General features: G+C 39.1%; 1 protein-coding gene across 2 annotated transcripts in view; it reads left to right on the top strand.

Moving 5' to 3' along the window:
* The window catches only part of TMEM87B (transmembrane protein 87B), a 47472-nt gene that overhangs the window by 20932 nt on the left and 6426 nt on the right, over positions 1 to 20114 (top strand). Inside the window, exons 10-17 of one of the 2 annotated variants that reach the window (XM_057309209.1) lie at positions 3070 to 3163; positions 8605 to 8680; positions 10358 to 10462; positions 10545 to 10603; positions 12031 to 12134; positions 13778 to 13851; positions 18075 to 18148; positions 19828 to 19880. In XM_057309209.1, the coding sequence (XP_057165192.1) occupies positions 3070 to 3163; positions 8605 to 8680; positions 10358 to 10462; positions 10545 to 10603; positions 12031 to 12134; positions 13778 to 13851; positions 18075 to 18148; positions 19828 to 19880 (639 nt within the window). Of the gene's footprint in view, positions 1 to 3069; positions 3164 to 4692; positions 4769 to 8604; positions 8681 to 10357; positions 10463 to 10544; positions 10604 to 12030; positions 12135 to 13777; positions 13852 to 18074; positions 18149 to 19827; positions 19881 to 20114 lie in introns of both variants that reach the window. The other variant, XM_057309208.1, reaches the window with a different exon arrangement.

The following is a 20114-nucleotide window of genomic DNA, read 5'->3' as shown; positions in this document are numbered from 1 at the left end:
GATTTCAGTATCCATGTGGGTGATCTTGTGAGTAACCTGATCTCGCCTCCCCACCTCGGCTCGTCTCACCTGTCCCCTCACCTCAGTTACTGATTCCCACTGCCACTTTGTAGACTTTATTATTGTATTTAACTGTACCCTCTTTATCATTGCAAATGTTAAGCATTGACTTTTCAACTATCACCTTCTCTTTTCCCATTTACTTTTTCTAATAGATTAGCCCATTTCATTCTTTGACCCTAATGTGGCCTCTGGCCTTTCGATCCTGCCATCTTCCATCGATCCTGTAGGGTGCTGAACAGCCGTGTACACCTGAAGCTCTCTGCCTTTCTGTCAGCCTCTCTTGATAAATCCAGCTTTCTGTCCGCCTCAGGCTCATACCCGAGCAGCAGACTCTTCCTGACCACAGTGCAGGCTCATTTCCCTTCATGACCCAGAACTTTAAGTGAATCCTGAGTGCTCCTGGCAGTTTCTACATCTTCTTGCCAATTGATTGTCCCTTTCCCACTCTCCAGAAGACTATTTTACCCCTTCTCTCCCCTCCAGTCTCAGACTCCCTACCCACATCCATCTTAACCGATTTTGGTTCTTTTCTCCCTGAGGAAATGGAAGCCATCAGAAGGGAGTTCAGTGCACTCCTGACACCAAATCTGTACCATCCCCCCCCATCTGGAGCACATACAGTGTTTTCCTCCTCTTGAGAGGCACATTCTTAAGTCCTGCCCCTGCCCTCGTGCTCTGGATCCCATTACCTCTCATGTGTCAAAGAAGCTGCTCCAGCAGCCGGCTCTGTGTCCTCCGGGGTCCTCAGTTTTCCCGAGGAGCGTCACTGCCACAGCATGCTGTTCATTCGGTCATCTTCCGGAGCAAACCTCCCTCCATCCCAGCCGGCCCTCTCTTCTGCGTCTCCTTCTTTCCTCTTCATCCCTGTGCAGCATCATTTCTCAGATGCGCTGTCTGTACTTGCCACTTCAACTTCCTTCGTTTTCTTCTGAACATACCGTAGTGAGGTTTTGCCTCCACTCCATTGAGACTACTCTTGTCAATCACCTGGACCTCTGTTGCCAAACCACATGGCCTTGCTCAGCCTTTGTGCTCGGGCCCTGTGGCAGCTTGAGTCTTGGAGCCCTGGCTGCTCCTCCCCAGCACCCCTGCTGGATTATGTCTTCCTGAGCTCCAGCACTGAAGTGCCCCAGGCTCAGGACCCAGATCTCTGTTCCAGCGACTCGCATCCCTGGGGCACACTCATCCAGTTTCTCGGCTCTAACGTCAGGACACATCCAGAGCGAACCCGCCCCTCCCTCCCACAGCCACCACCCTGGGTCCAGACACCATCTTCTTTCCCTAGATGACTTCACTGCACTCCTAACTGCTTTCCTGCATCTGCCCTGGTCTCCTGTCAGTCTTTTCAGACACAGCCGTAGCTGAGATGATCCTTTTTAAACATAACTAAGATCTCATTACTTTTCTGCTCATCTCACTCAGTAAACCCAATTCCTTTCTGTGGTTTTTTAGATGGCTGACCTCACCTCCTGCCACTCTCCCTTTAGAACACCCTGCTCCATCCTGCTGGCTTTCTTGCTGTTGCTGTTCCTTAAACACAAAAGACACTTCCTCATAGTGCCGTAAAGGCCACTGCCTGTATGCGTCTTCCCCCCAGATCCTGGGCGTGGTTTGCTCCCTCACTCTTGTCTCTGCTCACCATCCTCTCCCAGGGAGGCTAGTGCTGTCAGGATTCCCAGTGCAGTGCACACCCTTGGTCACCCTGACCCTCACCCCTTTTTTAGCGCCGCTTGATGCATATGTTAGGATTTGTTTTCTCTTCCCCCCACTTGGGTGTGACTTCCATGGAGTAGGAGCTGTGCCTGTGTTCTGCTGCTTCTTAAGGCTCCAGCAGAGTCCCTGGCACATAGTAGGCACTCCGTAAATACACACTGAATGCACGCATGTATGCTTGTGAGCTTGAGATTGGTGTAATTAGCAAGATTTTGGCCAGGAAACCTTTTTTCCGCTGGGTATTTATTGAGATTCCTTCTCAAATGCTTTTTAGGGTGTTGGGGGTTTGTTTGTTTTTGGCCTTAATACAGTATACAGAACACAGAGTCCTTGTGGGGAATCTTGTACCTCACAGTTCTAGTTGCGAACTTCAGAGCATTCACGGTTCTGGCTGTTGGAAGGTTCCAGTTAGGGGGCTGTAATGGTCAGAATTTAGATGAACTAAATCAGATATAGAGTCTTAACTATAAGTTGTGGATATTAGTTTAATTTTTAGCTAAATTTTGTTTTAAAGTGACTACATTAAGTGTTTTTCCAAAATCAGTTTTTTTTCTAATTACTCTGGCAAGAGAGTTTTGAGCTGAAATGTTTGTGCTATATGATATGCAAATTTCATGAAATTTCAGTTTTGTTTTCAAATTACTCACCACAAAAATCACAGTCTTTGCATTTTCCCAAATCATTGATATTTTTAAAGAATCAAAAATGTTATTTTAATTCTTTTCGATGTAAAGAATGGAAACTACAGTGTGTTAACACTTTTGTTTGGGGCATTGAGAGAAGAAAGGGAATAGAATTCGATCTCCTAATTAATATCCCTATTCTTTTTCTGCCCAAGTCAGAAAATCAGTGGATTATCTCTAACAAAAGTTCTCCCAGAACAGTTTTTAATTAATGTTCATGAAAGAATTAAGTTGCTCTTTCTGCCAGTGACACTTACAAGTTGGCATTTAGCCTCCTAGGTTTCCTCAGGCTACTCTTCCAGCCGTTGCAGTGAGTACCTGGTTATGCTAACCCTTTGGCACCTGGGGGGCTTCAGCATGTTGCTTCGTGGGCATCAGTACAGCTTCCTAATACTAGAGAAGGACGCCCGTTTCTCCTGAGCCTGTTAGTGCCCCGGATATAGGCTGTTTCTTAAAACCAAGGAAGCAGAGGCCAGGGGTGGAACAGGTTGATTTGATTAGATAGTGACTTCTCTATGTTGGAAATGGGACCATTTACTGTATTTGGAAGCATTTTACTTACCAGTGCTTTTTCTTTTTCTTTTTTTCTGTTTCCTCTTTCTCATTTTAGGCCCCGTTTAGGAACAGTCATGCACCGGGTGGTCGGACTTGGGATTCTTTACTTTATCTTCGCAGCTATTGAAGGCGTGATGAGAGTTATTGGGGTAAAAACCACATAATTCCATTCCATCCCTTTTTGTTGTTGCTATAAAATATGATTTTACTTTATATCTCCTGAGATGAATTTTTAAAGAGAGGACATTTATGAAAAAGGTCCAATTTGAGCTTTCTTCCCCCTATGGAATATTTCCCTTTTTAAGTACTTCCTAAAAGTAGTAAAAGTCTAGACAGAGCACTTCTTAAAATATGACCAATTATGAAGGTACCACTTGATGTCAGCCCAGGAATTAGCTCCATCTCAAAAACGCTAGTGGTTATTCATTATAAAGAACATCTGTCTTTATTGTTATGCAGTCTGAACACATTCATTTCTTCCTTAACCCTTGGGCTAAACATGTGGAAGTGAACAGAATTAACTGTACCCTTCACACATGCAGATATTACATCTCCTCACTCGTAAGTCTCATTTGGTTATAAGTATTCTCTGACTCTTGTGGACCCAAGTGTTTGGGGATTCAGCAGACTCCATTCATGGAAGAACCTTGAGAAGGTAGTGTCCATGGGGAAATGACTTGGGCAATGTGGGCAGGACTGCTTTACTCTCTAAGAAGAGGCAGAACATTTACATCTGGAAAAACCCCTAGATCTCTAGCTCTCGGTTTTACTTAACATGATTGATGACTGAGTGATTAAGCAGCTTATTATATTTTGCTTGATTCAAAGAACCTAGTAATTTTTACCCAAAATGTCTTTTTGGACTGGATGTGTAAATCAGATCACTGCATAGAGTGAATGATCTTAGGTTGCCATTTAAGTTTACTTCACATATTTTGATCTTGAAGCAGGTCCTTTGTCCAGTTTGTTAAAAGCCTTACTCATCTTCTTCCTGTTGTCTTCAGTACATCTGTATTCTATATGAGATACACCTACTCTTTTCATCTTTGACTCTTTGAAGGGTACATTTATTTTACTTTTACAGACTAGTGAAGAGCTTTGCATTTATATAATTTACCGGAACTAGTCTTTGTTAGAAAGAAAAAAGATAAATATCCCACTATATAGTATATACATTGTATTTCTTTAAAATTTTACATAGCCAACATCTTAGATATAGCTTTTAGGTATGATTTTCTGTCAACTTGTGATTAAAATGTCTCAACTATGGTTTGTTTTTACCCTTCCACAGTTCCTTTCCTTTTTTTTTTTTCATGTCCCATCACAGATAGTAGGAAAGATCAGGATTCCATTTCATTAGTGGCCCTGGCGGTAGGTTTGGTGGGGAGAGGGGAGAGATTGAAGTGGTTGACCTAAGTGGGGCTGGGGACATGACATGTTTTATTTGCCGTTCCATAATACAATTTTACATCGTCATTGAACAGGTAGATAACAAGCTAACATCTGTTGCTGCCAAAACAAAAATTTCCATGTGCTTAGGCACAGTTTTATTAGGAATAAAATTGTTATGTGGCTTTTGTAAAGTGATGGGATGGGCTAAATTGTTTTTCTTTTTCATATAGTAATTTCTATAATGAAACGTTCACATTCAGGTTTTCCCCCTATTTTTATCTTTCAGGGTTCTAACCATTTAGCTGTTATTTTTGGTGACATTATTTTGGCAGTTATTGACTCCATTTTTGTATGGTTCATATCCTTTACCATGTTCCTAAAGTAGTTTGTTGTATCATTAAAGGCAGATTATTTTCAGTTTGTATTTATAATAATAGAAAGAAATGTAGGTATACATTATTTTTTACCTCAATATAGGAATTTAGTTGAAGGTGAAAAAGCAACAGTTCCCCAAACAAAGAATATCTTTTTTTTTTTCTGTTACTTCAGCAAACTTAAGTACTCACTGCAGGCCCCATGCTGAGGAGGCAGAGAAGAAGAAGGTATTGTCCCTGCGTTTAAGGAATTCACACTCTGGTAGGGAAGACAAACACATAACTAGGAGCAATATAGCAATAATAATTGCCATTTTAAAGAGGTGCTCTGCAAACAGAGGAAAGAGAAAGCAATTCTAGTGCCAAAATCAGGAACGACTCCACAGAGATGGTGACATTAAATTGTGACTAGGAGGACAGATGGGATTAACTGGGAAAAGAATTGGGGAAAAGGCATCCTGGGAAGAATTGATGGGAACAGATAGTTGGAAGCGTGAAAATATGGGGGCAGTGATAGAACGTCCCAGAGTAGCTTGCCTATAAGTGGACGTATGTGGGAGAGTCATGGAACGTGGGGCCAGAAGGGAAGGATAGAATGACGTGCTCAAGAGTGTCAAGAGTGTCTTCTGCAGGGAGAAAGGAAAGGGGAATCAGAGCCACACAGGTGAGTAGCATGATGAAATCTGTTAGAAAGAACTCAAGAACGACATTCAAAAATGACCTGGAAGGGACACCTGGCTGGCTCAGTCAAAAGAGTGTGCAACTCTTTTTTTTTTTTTTTTTTAAGATTTTATTTATCTATTTGACAGAGAGAGAGAGTGTGTGCGCAAGCACGGGGAGGGGCAGAGGGAGAAGCAGGCTCCCCACTGAGCAGGGAGCCTGATGCGGGGCTCGATCCCAAGACCCTGGGATCACGACCTGAGCCGAAGGTGGATGCTTAACCAACTGAGCCACCCAGGCACCCCAAGAGCATGCAACTCTTGATCTCAGGGTTGCAAGTCCTTACCCCAAGTTGGGTGTAGAAATTATTTAAAATCTTATAAAAATAAAAATATAAAAATGACCTGGGAAAGGAGAGTCTAGAGTCTAGAGATAGGAAATCTGGTGAAGAGTCATTTGCAGTAGTCCAAAAAAGAGATGGTGAGCGTTAAAGATCGGGCAGAGAGAATGGAAAAAAAGACTCCAGATGATAGACTTAGTAGAAGTGGGTGGGAAAAGAAGAGAGAGCTCCAGAGAGGTCTTGCTGTCTCATTTGGGTGTCTGGGGACAGTGTTGCCATCCCCAAGGCAATGAACTTAGGGAAGGGACCATAATGGATGAAGTGTGAGCTGCCTAGGGCATTAGTGTTAAGTGGAGAGTTGGAAATCCTAGTCTGGAATTGGAACTGGTGATGAAGGTTGGAGGTCATCTTCATGTGAGAGAAGGTTGCAGCCCATGGAAGCGACCCAAGAACATGTAGACCAGTGAGAAGAGGACCAGGATGGTGCCCAGTGGGGGGTAGAAACATACATGGCTTTTTTCTTTTGTTTTTAACATGCATGGCTTTTTTTTATTTTTGGTCCTGGGGTGAAGCTTTGGTAAGGAGGGGTGGTCAGCAGTGGCCAGTACTATAGAGAGATGAACTGCCAAGGTGCGCCTGGCTTTGGTCATTCCACCGGTCACAATGGGACAGCAGGAGAGCAGGCTCAGTGACGCTGGTGGGGCACAAGCCATGTTACAGCAGGGGAAGTTCTAGAGGCATGGTAACCCATCCTTGAAGACCCTCCACTGTTTCAGTGACTCCAGTGGAGTCTGGGAAATTCCATTCTTTTTAACTCTGAGGCAGAGCCCTCTAACATACATTCGTGGAAACGGGAGGAACGCTAAAGACACTGACCTGGTCAGAGCAGGATGCACTGTTACGCATATCCCAGAACATTATTTTTATCTCTTTCTTCTGCATTTGCATCCTCTTTGAAACTCTTCTCTCTAGATAGATTTTATTTTTACCAAGTTTTTTTTGTTTGTTTCCACTCTCTTCAATACTTGTCATTTTGCTTTTAAAATTAAACGTTCTTTTGTTTCCTTGCAATTTCTTTCCATTTGCTCATCTTTGTCTCTCACAGGAAGGCCAGAGGGCTTGAGTTTGCCTGTGTTCCTCCTCTGCGAAGAAGCCCCCCTTTCTGCAGGCATGCTAACAAACATGGCCTTTTCTGAGTCCCCTGTGGGTGGTTTCTTCTAAACCCAGTCTGTCTGCTCTTTAAACTCCCTGTTTGTGAATTTTTAGTGTGGTTCCAAGTTAAAAACAAAAGAAAAAAGCCATTTAATTTACCATCCCTACTCTCTAAAGCAGTGGTCCTTAGCCTCGCTTGGGTACTGGGACCAAAAATGCCTTTGAAAGTCGAATGAAAGCTGGGGAGCCTCTTTTCACAAGATGAAAAACACACACCCCACAAAGTTTTGCCTGCAGTGGAGCATTTAAAAACCTCCAAAATTATATGCATGATTCCCGACTGTCTGAGGAGTATCTAGTTAAGAAATAACACCTGATTTAAAGGGTTGTTTCTGACCGAACTTGCTTAAAAATCTGTTCTACTTCTATTTTGAAGCTGCTGGTTTAGAATCCAAGTTTGTTGAAAAAATTATAGTTAAATACGTCGTATCTTTTCCAAGAATGATACTAATCTTATGTAGTGTCATTTTTATATTTTTCACATGAAAACACATTTAAAGACATTGAGCTCTGTTAACAAGGTGAACGACATTCCCCGGTTCTGCCCATGACCAGTGCCCTGGCCATGAGTGCTCATCCCCCAGGGCTGTGGTTCCTGGTGGCTGCAGCCGCATCACTTGTTAGGGTTGCTCAGCTGACCTGAGGAGGGGCAGGCAGGATGAATATACCCGGCATCAGGATAGGCAGAACCTAGCTGTTCGTCTCTGCATTGCCGGCTCCGATCTTAACTTCCTCCCTTCTGTGGTCGTGCATTGAGAAAGTGAGCTAAAGATAACTGCTTAATTTGGAATTGTCTTGTCCCCAGAATTATATATGCTTGGAGCCTTTAATAAATTAGTCTGTTCTTCAGTCAAGTAATTGAGCTATAGACATGGCATTTTTAAAAATCTGTGTTATCTTTTTTCCTGGTAATTTACAGATACGTACTTCAAAGATTTTTTGTTCTTAACCACCCACAAGGTGGTTCACTGGGAAAAACAGTAATGCAGCTTGGCAGAAAATTCCAAAGACAAGCAGCTCTAAAGGCCCAATTCCATCTGGTTTTGAATGAGGGTAATTTATCTCCTTCATGGACAGTGTTGACTTTAGTCCGTTCCAACACATAATGAGCCAAATTGGAGTGGGGAGATAAGGAAAACAAGGCAAAAGATTTAATTTGCGTAATGATTAATATTTTTAATAAAGATGCTTGAAATAAAAGTCATAAATCCAGAAATTAAAATAATCTTGGTTAGTGTTTCATAGTGAGAGAAAGAAAATTTAGTATCCATTTCAGCTTGAACGTGAATTTCCTATGTTTGCTTTTAGATGGCTAGTTGGCAGTTTTCTTTACCGAAATGAAAAGTCTGCGTTTTCCGTGCAGGAAGAGTAGATGTCTTAAGTGGTTACAAATGGCAAGCAAAAGAAGCAGGTGTGTGTACGTACAGGAGTGAGCGCTTGCGTAATGCCCCTGCTTCCTTTGCTTTATTGAACCTAACATAGGTCTCCTGTAAGAATCTGGTGCTCAAGTAAAAGAAGAAATAACTCGGAAGATTCAAAGCCATTGCTTTTCTCATGAAGCCCTCTCCCTCCTTTTTTCTGCTTGTTTTAATTGTTTGCTGTTTTGCTGCAGGCCAATGACTCTGATCTTGTGCTTCTGGCCAGTCTCCCTCTCTCTCTCCTTGATTCTGGCTTGTGCTGGTGGATATCCTTTTCCTACTGCAGCAACGCGTTCACGTTGCTTCTCACCTCAGGATGACTGGGCCTGTTTGCTTTCAAAACCACTTTCCTTCGAGGGGAGAAATGATTTCAGCTTTATTTAAATTTAACAGTGTCTTGGTAAGTGGAGGTTTTGGCAGTTTTGAATGCTTTTGATCTCTTTATTCCTCGGCTTCTCAGAAATACTTTTGAATTATTCAATGTGACCATATCTTTAACATAGAAAATTCATTTTAATCAAGAATTTTTAAAAAGTATTTGTCTTGATAACGTTGAAGGAATACAGCATGTTTGCATTTTTGTAAGTTCCAACAGTAGCCTTAATTGGTTGAATTGTGTTGTTTTAGAAGTTGATTTTCTTTTGCAACTCACTGGTCATTTTGGAAGACTGAATAGCGGTTTTGGTAATTTGAGTACTACCATGAAGCTTCTGATTCATGAAGTATTTGGAATTTAAAATAGGCATAAAACAGAGTTTGCCACTTCCATTCTTTTGCTCCATTCTGTTATTTTCAGCACACGGTTCATGAACAAAGCTTGGCGGTGTGCTCCAGAGGAAGCAACTCCCATTTACGAAGAGACAGCTCTGGCTTGAATCCCAGCTTCACTGCCGAGGAGTCAGTGAAGAAGCCTGTTTTTGCTGCTTCATACTTGGCAGTGTTGAGCTTAACCTGATCCCTGTGCTCCTGGAAAATAGCCATGGTTAAGAAAAACCCCACCCTTTTGTGTTCTGGGAAAAGGCTTACTACAAAGGACTTACATGAGACATAAGTCCACGAGACTCCCAGATGCCCCTTTGTTACCTATGACAAGGCCAGACACAGAGCTGTGTACCTACTGATCAGCCTGGCCCAGACTGAGCAGCCTCCCTCCCTAGGTCCCTGAGCTTTCGTCCACCACAGCCCTGCTCAGTGGCCCCTCTTAAGAATCTGCACACCTCAGGGAAAGTCATTCCTGAGTGGCTGTCCAGTCATGCCACCCACTTCCCCACACTTGCTTTCCAGTCTTGTTTACCCCTTCCTACAAAAACAAAGCCCCGTCTGGCCTGACCTGTGGGACTCTTGCAGATCTTAGAGTTGGAACAGCCTCCCCATTACAATAAGCCTCTGCCTGTTGCAATAATCTTTTGAATGAAGTCTCTCCTGACCTAAGTGCAGATTTGTTTTATTTAACGTATTTCATTTTTCAGTTTATACAATGGAATTGATAGATGACCTCACTTCTTAATTATGGTCATTCAGAGGATAAAAATAGAGTAGACTGGAAAGAAAAAAATAAGAAAGAAACAGAGACAAAAGCACAAGCCTAAGGGCATGTCATAATGTGATCCGTAAGAGTGTCTGGCCTAAGGGGGCTCGTTGTTTAGTGTATATGCTGCTCTATCCTGTGTCGTGGGAGCTTGGCCTTGAAGGAGAACATCATAGGGCCTCTTGCTCGTTGTCTTCCTCAAAGTTTGTTTAGTTCAGACAATGGTAAATTATAAAGCAAAACCTGTGATAAAATCAGTATCATGATCATATAGTATTGGCTAAAATAAGATTTTTTTGTGTTTTTATAGGAACTATATTTAGCAGTACTAATTTTAGAAATGTAGCAGAAGGTTCTTATGTTGTTTTTAAACTGTTTATTACCACTTAAAATGTTTTTCCTTAACTTTTTGCACATATTTATAAGTTTGGCACAAACTATGAAGACTCTAAGGCTAAGAAAGAACACGGTGAAGTTTTCTTTATACAGGCACTTTACAAATACTCTGATCTTTGCCGTACTGGGTAAGCTATTTAATTTTCTTACTATAATAAATTATTTCAGTATTTCATGTTCCTTCAAAGGTGACTTTTTGGTGTGTTTCAGCTTCTATAGTGTTTATGGTGTGGACAACCAAGACATTTAGAATTGCAAAATGTCAATCAGTAAGTATAATCTTCCTATTTAAACAGTTTTCATTTTTAATTATACGATTTTGGGTAGTTTTGAAGAATTTAGTTTGTGTTTATAAACAGGTAATTTTAGTAGAGACTTTTAGTTTAGTTTGAATTATTTTACATAGGATTAAAGGACTTTTCCCTCCTTTAAATGAATCTGAAAATATTTCTCCTAAATCTACTTTTCTAATTATGTTCTTTTCTCAACTTCCCCTTTATATATTTTGAAAAATAATTACCTTCCTATATAATTTAAGATAACAGGAAATCTTTTTCTTCTTGTATACCATGAAATTGGGTTTTTGTTATCTTAAATGGGACTGTAAACCTTAAGTCTGGCATGTTTCTAGGATGGTACACTCATCATGAACCTTCAGGAGATACTCTCTGCAGGTTCTCCAGGTAGAAGATACATTTCTTAGATTTAAAACTTAAAAGGCCTTTTTGGGGGCTTCTTGATTTAAAGCTAGTCTCTAGTTCTAAATAAACGTTACAGACAGCCCTCTGAGCATCCTAGACTTCTGCCTCAGGGATAATTTAGTGAGAGAAGAAACTGAACTTTCCTGGAATTTCTTTTTTCTCCTCCCCTCACCTTAGGGTTTTTCACTTGGAGTTCTAAGTATATCTTCTGGATTTTTACTTTTGTTTTGTAAATCTTTCTGTTGAACCTAAAATTTGATGGAAAGGAATGTTTATAATGTTAAACAGCCCTTAGAAACATTTCAAACAACATATAATAAAATCTCCTGTCTTACTAAAAGCAAAATAACCTATTGGGAAAAATATTGCATCAAGATCTTTACATCGGAAATTTCTAATACCATCGATGTTGAAAGTACCCATTGTGAACTTGCTTCTGATTCTCCTGTTACCCTGCCTCACAACTGTTCTCATCTAGAAGATAGATTGAGTGATCTCAGAAGCCCCTTTAAACACTAATTCTTTTTTTTTTTTTTAAGATTTTATTTATTTGTCAGAGAGAGAGAGGGAGAGAGCACGCGAGCATAAGCAGGGGGAGCAGCAGGCAGAGGGAGAAGCAGGCTCCCTGCCAAGCAAGGAGCCAGATGCAGGACTCAATCCCAGGACCCTGGGATCATGACCTGAGCCAAAGGCAGACGTTTAACCAACTGAGCCACCCAGGCATCCCTAAACACTAATTCTTTATGATCCTGTAGTATATAATTTGTGTTAGGGTTTTATTTATCTGATTGGTTATAAGGCTGAAGTAGGAGGCATTCATGTTAATTTGATAAAGATAGCATTTCTTAGTTTTTATTTTCTTAAAAAACTTATCTGGAAGATGAACTAGTTGGAAAGATTTCATTAGTGTTTGTCATTGTACACTATTTGAATGGGAAATCTATCTGTGTTTATCAGAACATTAACATTTCATGTTTGAATTGTCCTTGTTATAGGATTGGATGGAACGCTGGGTTGATGATGCATTTTGGAGCTTCCTTTTTTCACTTATCCTTATTGTAATAATGTTTTTGTGGAGACCATCAGCAAACAATCAGAGGTACCTAACACGGGAAAATTCAAGTTTGGCAAGCCTTTGTTGATCACTGCTACTGTGTTCAAATAAAAACACGTTCATACAAACTGAGGAAGTCCTCGCTTTTAAAGGAGTACACAATCAAGTAGGGAGACAGACATAATGCAAGACCGTGAAATAAGAGATGTATAAACTAGGAAGTCCAGGGGATGAGGAAGCCTCCTTGAAAGGCAGCACCTTCCTTGAGGAAAGAAGCAGAACACTGAACGACGGAGCTGAGAAAGAATGTACATTTTCTGAGGTAGTGGGGAAAAACATGATATACCTTGGAGGCTATTGAGGCATGCATTTTGGTTGATACTACTTCCAGTGGAGGGAAGTAAAGCTGGAAAGGAAAGGTAGGACCAAAATCATAAGGAGCTCAAGTGGTAAGTTCAGGTTGTACCATTGGCTGCATGTGATAGGAAGGCCCACCTGCCCTTGCCCCACTCCTCTTCCCCAAGGAAGGGGCTGTGAAATTTCTTGAATGCCCTTCTAGGGAAAAATGAAAAAGTATATACCAGTGTGTGTGTTTCTCCCTCTCTTTTTACAAGTATATAATAATTGGGACACCTGGGTGGCACAGTTAGGTGTCTGACTCTTGGTTTTGGCTTAGGTCGTGATCTCAGGGTCATGAGATCAAACCCCGAGTCAGGTTCCGCACTCAGTGCAGAGTCTGCTTAACGCTGTCCGCTGCCCCATCCCACTGCATTCACGCACACTTTCTCTCTCTGTCTCTCTAAAATAAATAGATAAATCTTTTTTTAAAAAGTATATAGTAATTGTACATAAGTATGTACTTACACATATACGCTGTTCTGCACCTTCTTATTTAAGATGTATCTTTCCATATCATCTTGTATAGATCTACCACATTTTTTTTAAGTAGGCTCCGTGTCCAGCATGGGGCTTGAACTCATGACCCTGAAATTGAGAGTCACATGCTCTGTGACTGAGCCAGCCAGATGCCACTAGATCTACCACATTATTTTTAATGGCTCTTTCTTATTCCATAATATGAATGTAGCCTGATTTATAGAAGCAGTCCCTAATAATTAGGCAGTTTGTTTCTGTGATTATTGTTATTATCAGCAATGCTTTCTGAATGTATTTCTGACCTAGCAAATGTGGCTCAGTCAGTACGCTTTCTTTTCACCGGTAAGATTAGCAATCTACCTTTTGTTAGGGGATAAGTTAACAAGTAGTGGGCAGGGAGGGTAAACCTGACAGGGAGAAAAAAGTGCAGCAGGAAGTTCCCTTCCCTTAACATTGCAGAACTGCTTTCCAGAAAGATCTTATCCAGTTACACTTTGACCAGCGGGGCTTAAGAGTTCCAGTTTCACTGTTTCATTGCTAATAATCTTTCCTAAATTGAAAGTAAGATAATTAAATTTTTGTTATTTGAATTTATAAGAAACTTTTTATTTTTTTTAAATAATATTTTTTTATTATATTATGTTAGTCACCGTACAGTACATCCCTAGTTTTTGATACAAAGTTCCATGATTCATTACTTGCATATTTTTTAAATGTAAATATTTTTGTGTAATGATGCTTTTAGATATGAACTGAAAACCGAACAGGTTTAAATGCACTAATAAAACTACTCCTCCTTGTTTCTGATGTAGATATGCCTTCATGCCGTTAATCGATGATTCTGATGATGAAATTGAAGAATTTATGGTACCATCTGAAAACTTAAGTAAGTGATATGTTTTCTTATTAAATGACCATTGTATTGCACCTTGTACCTTTACTTATTATGCAAAGTCAGATACACTTTTTTCCTGTTAAAATAATTTTAAAACGATATCTGCCAAAACGCCTATTATGGTAGACAGTCACAAAAGGAAAAGTCAGTAATGAAATTTTCAAGATCATTAATGTAGTTTGAGCTTTTGTTACCTGTTCGCTTTTAAAGTCTAAGTAGTAAAGTAGGTAAACTGTTTCACACCAACAATTTAGTTTACATTGTGCTTAGCTCCTGATAATCTTCTTCTCAATGATGATTGCTAAATTTCCTTGAGTCACATCTTCTTGCTCTTCAGAATTATATATATCTGTAATTTCCTGTTCTTTCCCAAACCATTTCTAATTACAGTTTTGGTGCTATTTTCGTCTTTCAGTTAATTTCTGCATTTTATCATTTTATTAATTTTACCATAATACTTTAAGCGTTTGTTAAGGCAACATCAATACATAATTCAGTTGCTGAGAATAAGTAAGTGTAGAGCTGTAACGTGTTTATGAATTTTATCTCTCAATACTATTAAGCAGTCAGTACCACAAACTGATAAGTAGAGTCAGTGCAATCCCAATCATGATTCTAACTGACCTTAAAAAAAGTACAAACGGTTGATCTGATTTTTTTTTTTTTATTTCATTTAATAATTGAGAGAGAGAGAGAAAGCATGGGGGGAGGAGCAGAGGGAGAAGAGAATCTTAAGCAGACTCCCTGCTAAGCATGGAGCCCGACTTAGGGCTCGATTCCAGGACCCTGAGATCATGGCCTGAGCCAAAATCAAGAGTCAGATGCTCAACTGACTGTGTCACCCAGGCGCCCCAGTTAATCTGATTTTAAAATGTATGTGGGAAAGAGAAGGACCTAGAAGGGCCCAGACATTCTTATAGTTACGACATGGACAGATCTTAAAAACATTATGCTAAGTGAAAGAAACCAATCATAAAGATCACAAGTTATATGATTCTAATTAGATGAAAAGTCCACAAAAGATAAATCCGTAGAAGACAGGAAGTATATTGGTGATTGCCAGGGTTTGGTGGAAGGAATGAGTAGTGAGTGACTACTGATGGCCATGGGATTTCTTTTTAGGTGATGAAAATCTTCTGAAATTAGTGGTGATGGTTGCACAATTCCTTGACTATCCTGAAATCTACTGAATTGTTCACTTCAAGATAGTGTGGGAATTTTATCTCAATAAAATAAAATTAATGGATTTACAGTAATTTCAAGACTTACAAAAATTTCAAGTTCTATTCATCAGTATAGTGTGGTATTGGCAGGAGGTTGGAGAAACACAGCAATGCATCAAAATGGAGTCCAGAAATAAATCCACACATATGTGGTCGGTTGATTTTGTTGTTCTTGTTATTGCATTAAGTAATAACATTCTGAAGAATGTACTTTTACAAGTACCAAATTGATTCCATATAATAGGTTTCTAAAAGTTTTGTTTTCAAAAGGAATGCAGTAGAGGCGCCTAGGGGGCTCAGTCGGTTGAAAGTCCGACTCTTGATTCCGGCTCAGGTCATGATCTCAGGGTTGTGGGATTGAGCCCCACATTGGGCCCCATGCTAGGCGTGGAGCCTGCTTGGTATTCCCTCTCTCCCTATCCTTCTTCCCCTCCCCTCTCTATAAATGAATGAATGAATGAATAAATGAAAAAATAAATGAATGAATGTAATGCAATTATTAAAGTAGCTCCAAACTGGAAACCTCATTTGTCAACTGATTTTTGACAAGGGCACCAAGACATTTTATGAGGACAGAATAGTATTGTCACCAACTAGTGCTGGAACAATTAGATAAACACATGGAGGGAAAATCACCTAGACTCCTTACGCAGATGTCACATAATAATTAATTCAAGATGGACCACAGACCCTACATGTGAAAACTTAAACTATAACTCTTCTGGTGGCCCTGGTGGCTCAGTCAGTTAAGTGTCCAACTCTTGATTTTGGCTCAGGTCGTGATCTCAGGGTTGTGAGATTGAGCCCATATTGGACTCCACCCTGGGTGTGGAACCGGCTTAAGATTCTCTCTCTCCCTCTGTCCCCACCCCAAAAAGAAAAACTATAACTCTTCTGAAAGAAAACAAGAAAATATCTTTATAACCTTGAGTTAGATAATTTCTTAGGACGTAAGCAGTTACCATAAAATTTTAAAAACTGGTAAATTAGATTTCACCAAAGTTTAAATACTTATCAAGAGAAACATAAGAAAATGAAAGGCAAGGCTTAGACTGGAGTAAAAGATTCTCTGTACATGATACATGACAAAGAACATGTATCCAGCCCAAGACTGGAATAAAAGATCCTCAGTACATATATCTGAGGAAGGATTTGTATCCAGAATATAAGTAAAATCCCTATAAGTCAACAAAATATAACTCCATTTGTAAAAGACAAAAAAATACTTGAATAGACACTTCACCAAAGAAGACAAAGGAATGACCAACAAGCATGTGAAAAGGTACTCAGTATAATTGGTCATCAGGGAAACACAAATTAAACCAGAGTGGGATACCACCACATATGCACTAGAATGGTTAAAGTTTAAAAGACTGACAGCGTGAAATGTTGGAGAGGATGCGGAACAGCTAGATCACTCAGACACTGCTGGAAGGAATGGAAAGTAGTAAGACTTGTTTAAAAAGTAATTTGGTTCTTAAAACGGTAAACATATACCTACCATACAACCCAGCCATTCCACCCCAAGATATTTACCCAGAAGATATGCTAGAAATGAAAGCAGATGTTCACAGATAGATGCTGATGTACACTATTATTTTCAGCAACTTTAGTCTTAATAGTTTAAAACTGGATCAACAGATGAATGGATAAAGTATTTGTAGTATACCCACACAATGGGCTACTGTTCGATATCAAAAGTAACAAACACTACAATGTAAGTAATCTCAAAACCTTTATATTGAGTGAAAGTAGCCAAATCCTAAAGAATATAGAGTCCATGGATTATGGTTCTATATATGAAGTTCCAGAACAGGCAGAACTAAGCTGTGGTGATTATGGAAATCAGAACAATGGTTGCTTCTGGTAAGATTAGAATTGACCGGAAAGGAATTTAAAGAACCTTCTATAATGATGGAAATGTTAAATGTTGCAGTTGAGATGGTAGTTACACAAGTATGTATGTTTGTGAACTCTCTTAGGCTGTACACTTAAAATTTGTGTATTTTATTATCTATGTTGTACCTCAGTTTTAAAAATCAGTGTATTGCCCCATTAAGAGAATAGATCTCAAATGTTGGGATTTTAAATGCTCCATGGAAATGTTTTTTGATTGAGGAACCTCATCTTCATGTATTATATTAACTTATGATCAAACATATACCAATTGTCCTTATTTATGGAGAAGCACAATTTGCAAATTATAGTAATAACTAAAATGATTACTTATGGGACAGAGATTACGTGTCAGGTACCTTGTCTAATGCTCATCAGAACTCTGTAAGGTAGATGTCAGTATCATCCCATTGTGTTGCTGGGGACGCTGAGTCACAGAAAGTGTACTTCTTTGCCCAGGGTTGCATAGGGAGAGCCAGAATCCTAGGTCAGGCAGTCTAGTTCCGGAACTCACGCTCTTCACCTCTGCTCTGAAACTGCTGGCAGAGGGGAGAGCCTTGGTCAAATAGGAAGGAAGAAAATCCTTCTCTTTCCCATTTTATATTTACCATAGGAACATTCCAAAATGTACACATCAGAGAAGTACAGGCGTAGACAAAGGTGTTTTATTCTTGAATATGAGACTAAAAATTCTATAGATTTTTAAATCCATAAACTTTAAAATGTAGTGAAACTCTTTAAGGAAACATGTATATATGTTTGCTTGTTTGTTTAAACTCCTGTAAAACTAGAATTCAAACTGGCGTCTTGAAAACCTGGTTGTTATTGCAAATATTTGTGAAATCTATTAATTTTTGCCATCCCGCCTACATTTCATGTTAAAGCCAGCACCCTGCCCGAAGCTTCTACTATTAACCCTCCTTTAAATATACGTATATAAATAGTGTGTGTATGTATACGTACACATCTATATATGAATCTATATAGATATAAATACATGCGTAGATCTGTGTTGGGTTATTAAATGTGAGATTATGAAGGAAAATAGTATTTTATAATTTTATATATTTCTCTCCATAATGTTTCTCATTGTAGCTGAAGGAATAAAATTGAGAGTCTCAAAAACGGTTTCCAACGGAACAGCCAAACCTGCTACTTCTGATAATTTTGTGAGTAGAGTCTGTATGTAATAGAGCCTGTGTCACAGTCATCAACTATTAGGAAACCATTCTCTGCTGAGGTTTTTTGTATGAAATTCAGTGTTACCACGCAGCGATACTAGTTAAGTCTGACGACTGTAACCGCGGTAGACGCCGGCTCCTGGGGTGCCCTTCTTGGACCAGCAGCATGAGCGTCACCTGGGAGCTTGCCCGACGCGCGGGCTCCGGCCCACTCAGACCTACTGAATCTGAATCGGCTGCTTCACAGGATCCCGTAGATGACTCATATGCACATTAAAGACGGAGAAGCTTTGACATAGTAGAAGCTTCTGTTAATTTTTCGACATTTTAAAGTGATTTTTGAAGCCATTTCAGATAACATCTGTTATTTGTTAGGAAAGGACTTTGTGTATTGCCTGTGCAGTTAACAAAATTAGCATCTGTTATAGAACTGTGGAAGCTTGAAGAAAATGGTAAAATAGAGAGTAGAGATGAGTTTTTTAATATTTTATGCATATGAATTAGTCATAGTGGAAGTGCCTCTCATACAGTTTTATATTCTGCTTTCTTATAATTGTTTATGCTGTGATTAATAGAGTATAAAATTTATGCTTATAAGTTCTGACGGAACAGATGATCCACAAGAACAGTTTGATCTGTTGGTTTTGGTAAATTTTTTCATTTTTATTTTTGGTAATCAATAATTTTTTAGAATGTGTTCTTTGAGTAGTTTTATGGTGATTTAAACTTTTTAAAAATTGCAACAGTTTTATCTGGCATTAGAGCTGTTAAACTTTAAATTCATTAAAATATTTTCCTTTTATTTTAGGGATATGTCTCAGTTTATTTTAAAACTAAATGTTTGTAAGCACATCAAGGGAATACTTTTTCATTTCCCTAAATTAAGGGCAGTCAGCTCTTGATCAGAAGCCTTATCTTAAGACTTATTTCTACTTGAGACTCAGAGAATTGGGGTTCCTATTAATACTGGCTCAATCGCTTTGTCTCTCTCCCAGGTGTGCAAGATGTGATTAATACTAGAAAGAGTATTCCATGTAGCCAGGTAGATTACAAAGAAGCATTTTGATTTATTTTATTTTATTTATAAATCAAAATACTTAGTATGCCTTTTATTTTTCTTTCTCCCAGTGAGATAACCATAAATAGGTTTCTGCTAAAAAACGGGTATGCTGACTGACCTGCTTTCCTTTTCTTGTCTCCTAGCAGAGAGATGAACAGAAATATAAGCGACAGAAGTAAATAGGCTTTTGTAAATTTAGAGTATTTGTACTGTCATCTTTTTCTGTTGAAAAATTATAAACTCATGATATAAAAACATTAACAAATTAGTCATAATGAGTACTGGGAGCAAAAACCAATAAAAATCAATATTCTTGCAATTTTCTGTCTTATAAATCAACTGTGTTTCTACTGTGGTTTTTCAGGACAGAATGACACCTTGCATCTAACGAAAACCAAGAAGAAGTACAAAATTCCAAGTTCAAATTTATTAAGAGAATACTGGCAGAATTTCTGTGTGGCATAAGTGCCAACTTCTTAGGATATGTAGAAATGCAAAGAATCATGCATTTGAATCTTAATGCTTAATTTTATATACATTATATTTTAAAATTCTCCTTTCAGGTGATACTAAGCAAATGCTAATATATAAATATTTACTTCTACAGGATGAAGATTTGAAGTGGGTGGAAGAAAATATTCCCTCTTCATTCACAGATGTGTAAATATCCTCTGTTAAAGTTTAAGTCTGAAATTTAGGATATCGTATAACGAGATAATTCTCATACTTTGTCATGTGCTTTTCAAACATCATACCTCCATATGTTTTTATAGGCCTACATCACTAGCAAATGACTGGTTTCATGTCAGAATACAAAGAAAACACCCTGCCTTTTTCTTTCTCCTCCATTTTTCCCTGGACAGCAACTACTTTAATACTTGTAGCGTATAACCA

Source organism: Ursus arctos, unplaced genomic scaffold, assembly GCF_023065955.2.
Source record: "Ursus arctos isolate Adak ecotype North America unplaced genomic scaffold, UrsArc2.0 scaffold_8, whole genome shotgun sequence".
NCBI classification, from domain to species: Eukaryota; Metazoa; Chordata; class Mammalia; order Carnivora; family Ursidae; genus Ursus; species Ursus arctos.
This window is presented reverse-complemented; position numbering and strand designations above follow the sequence as displayed.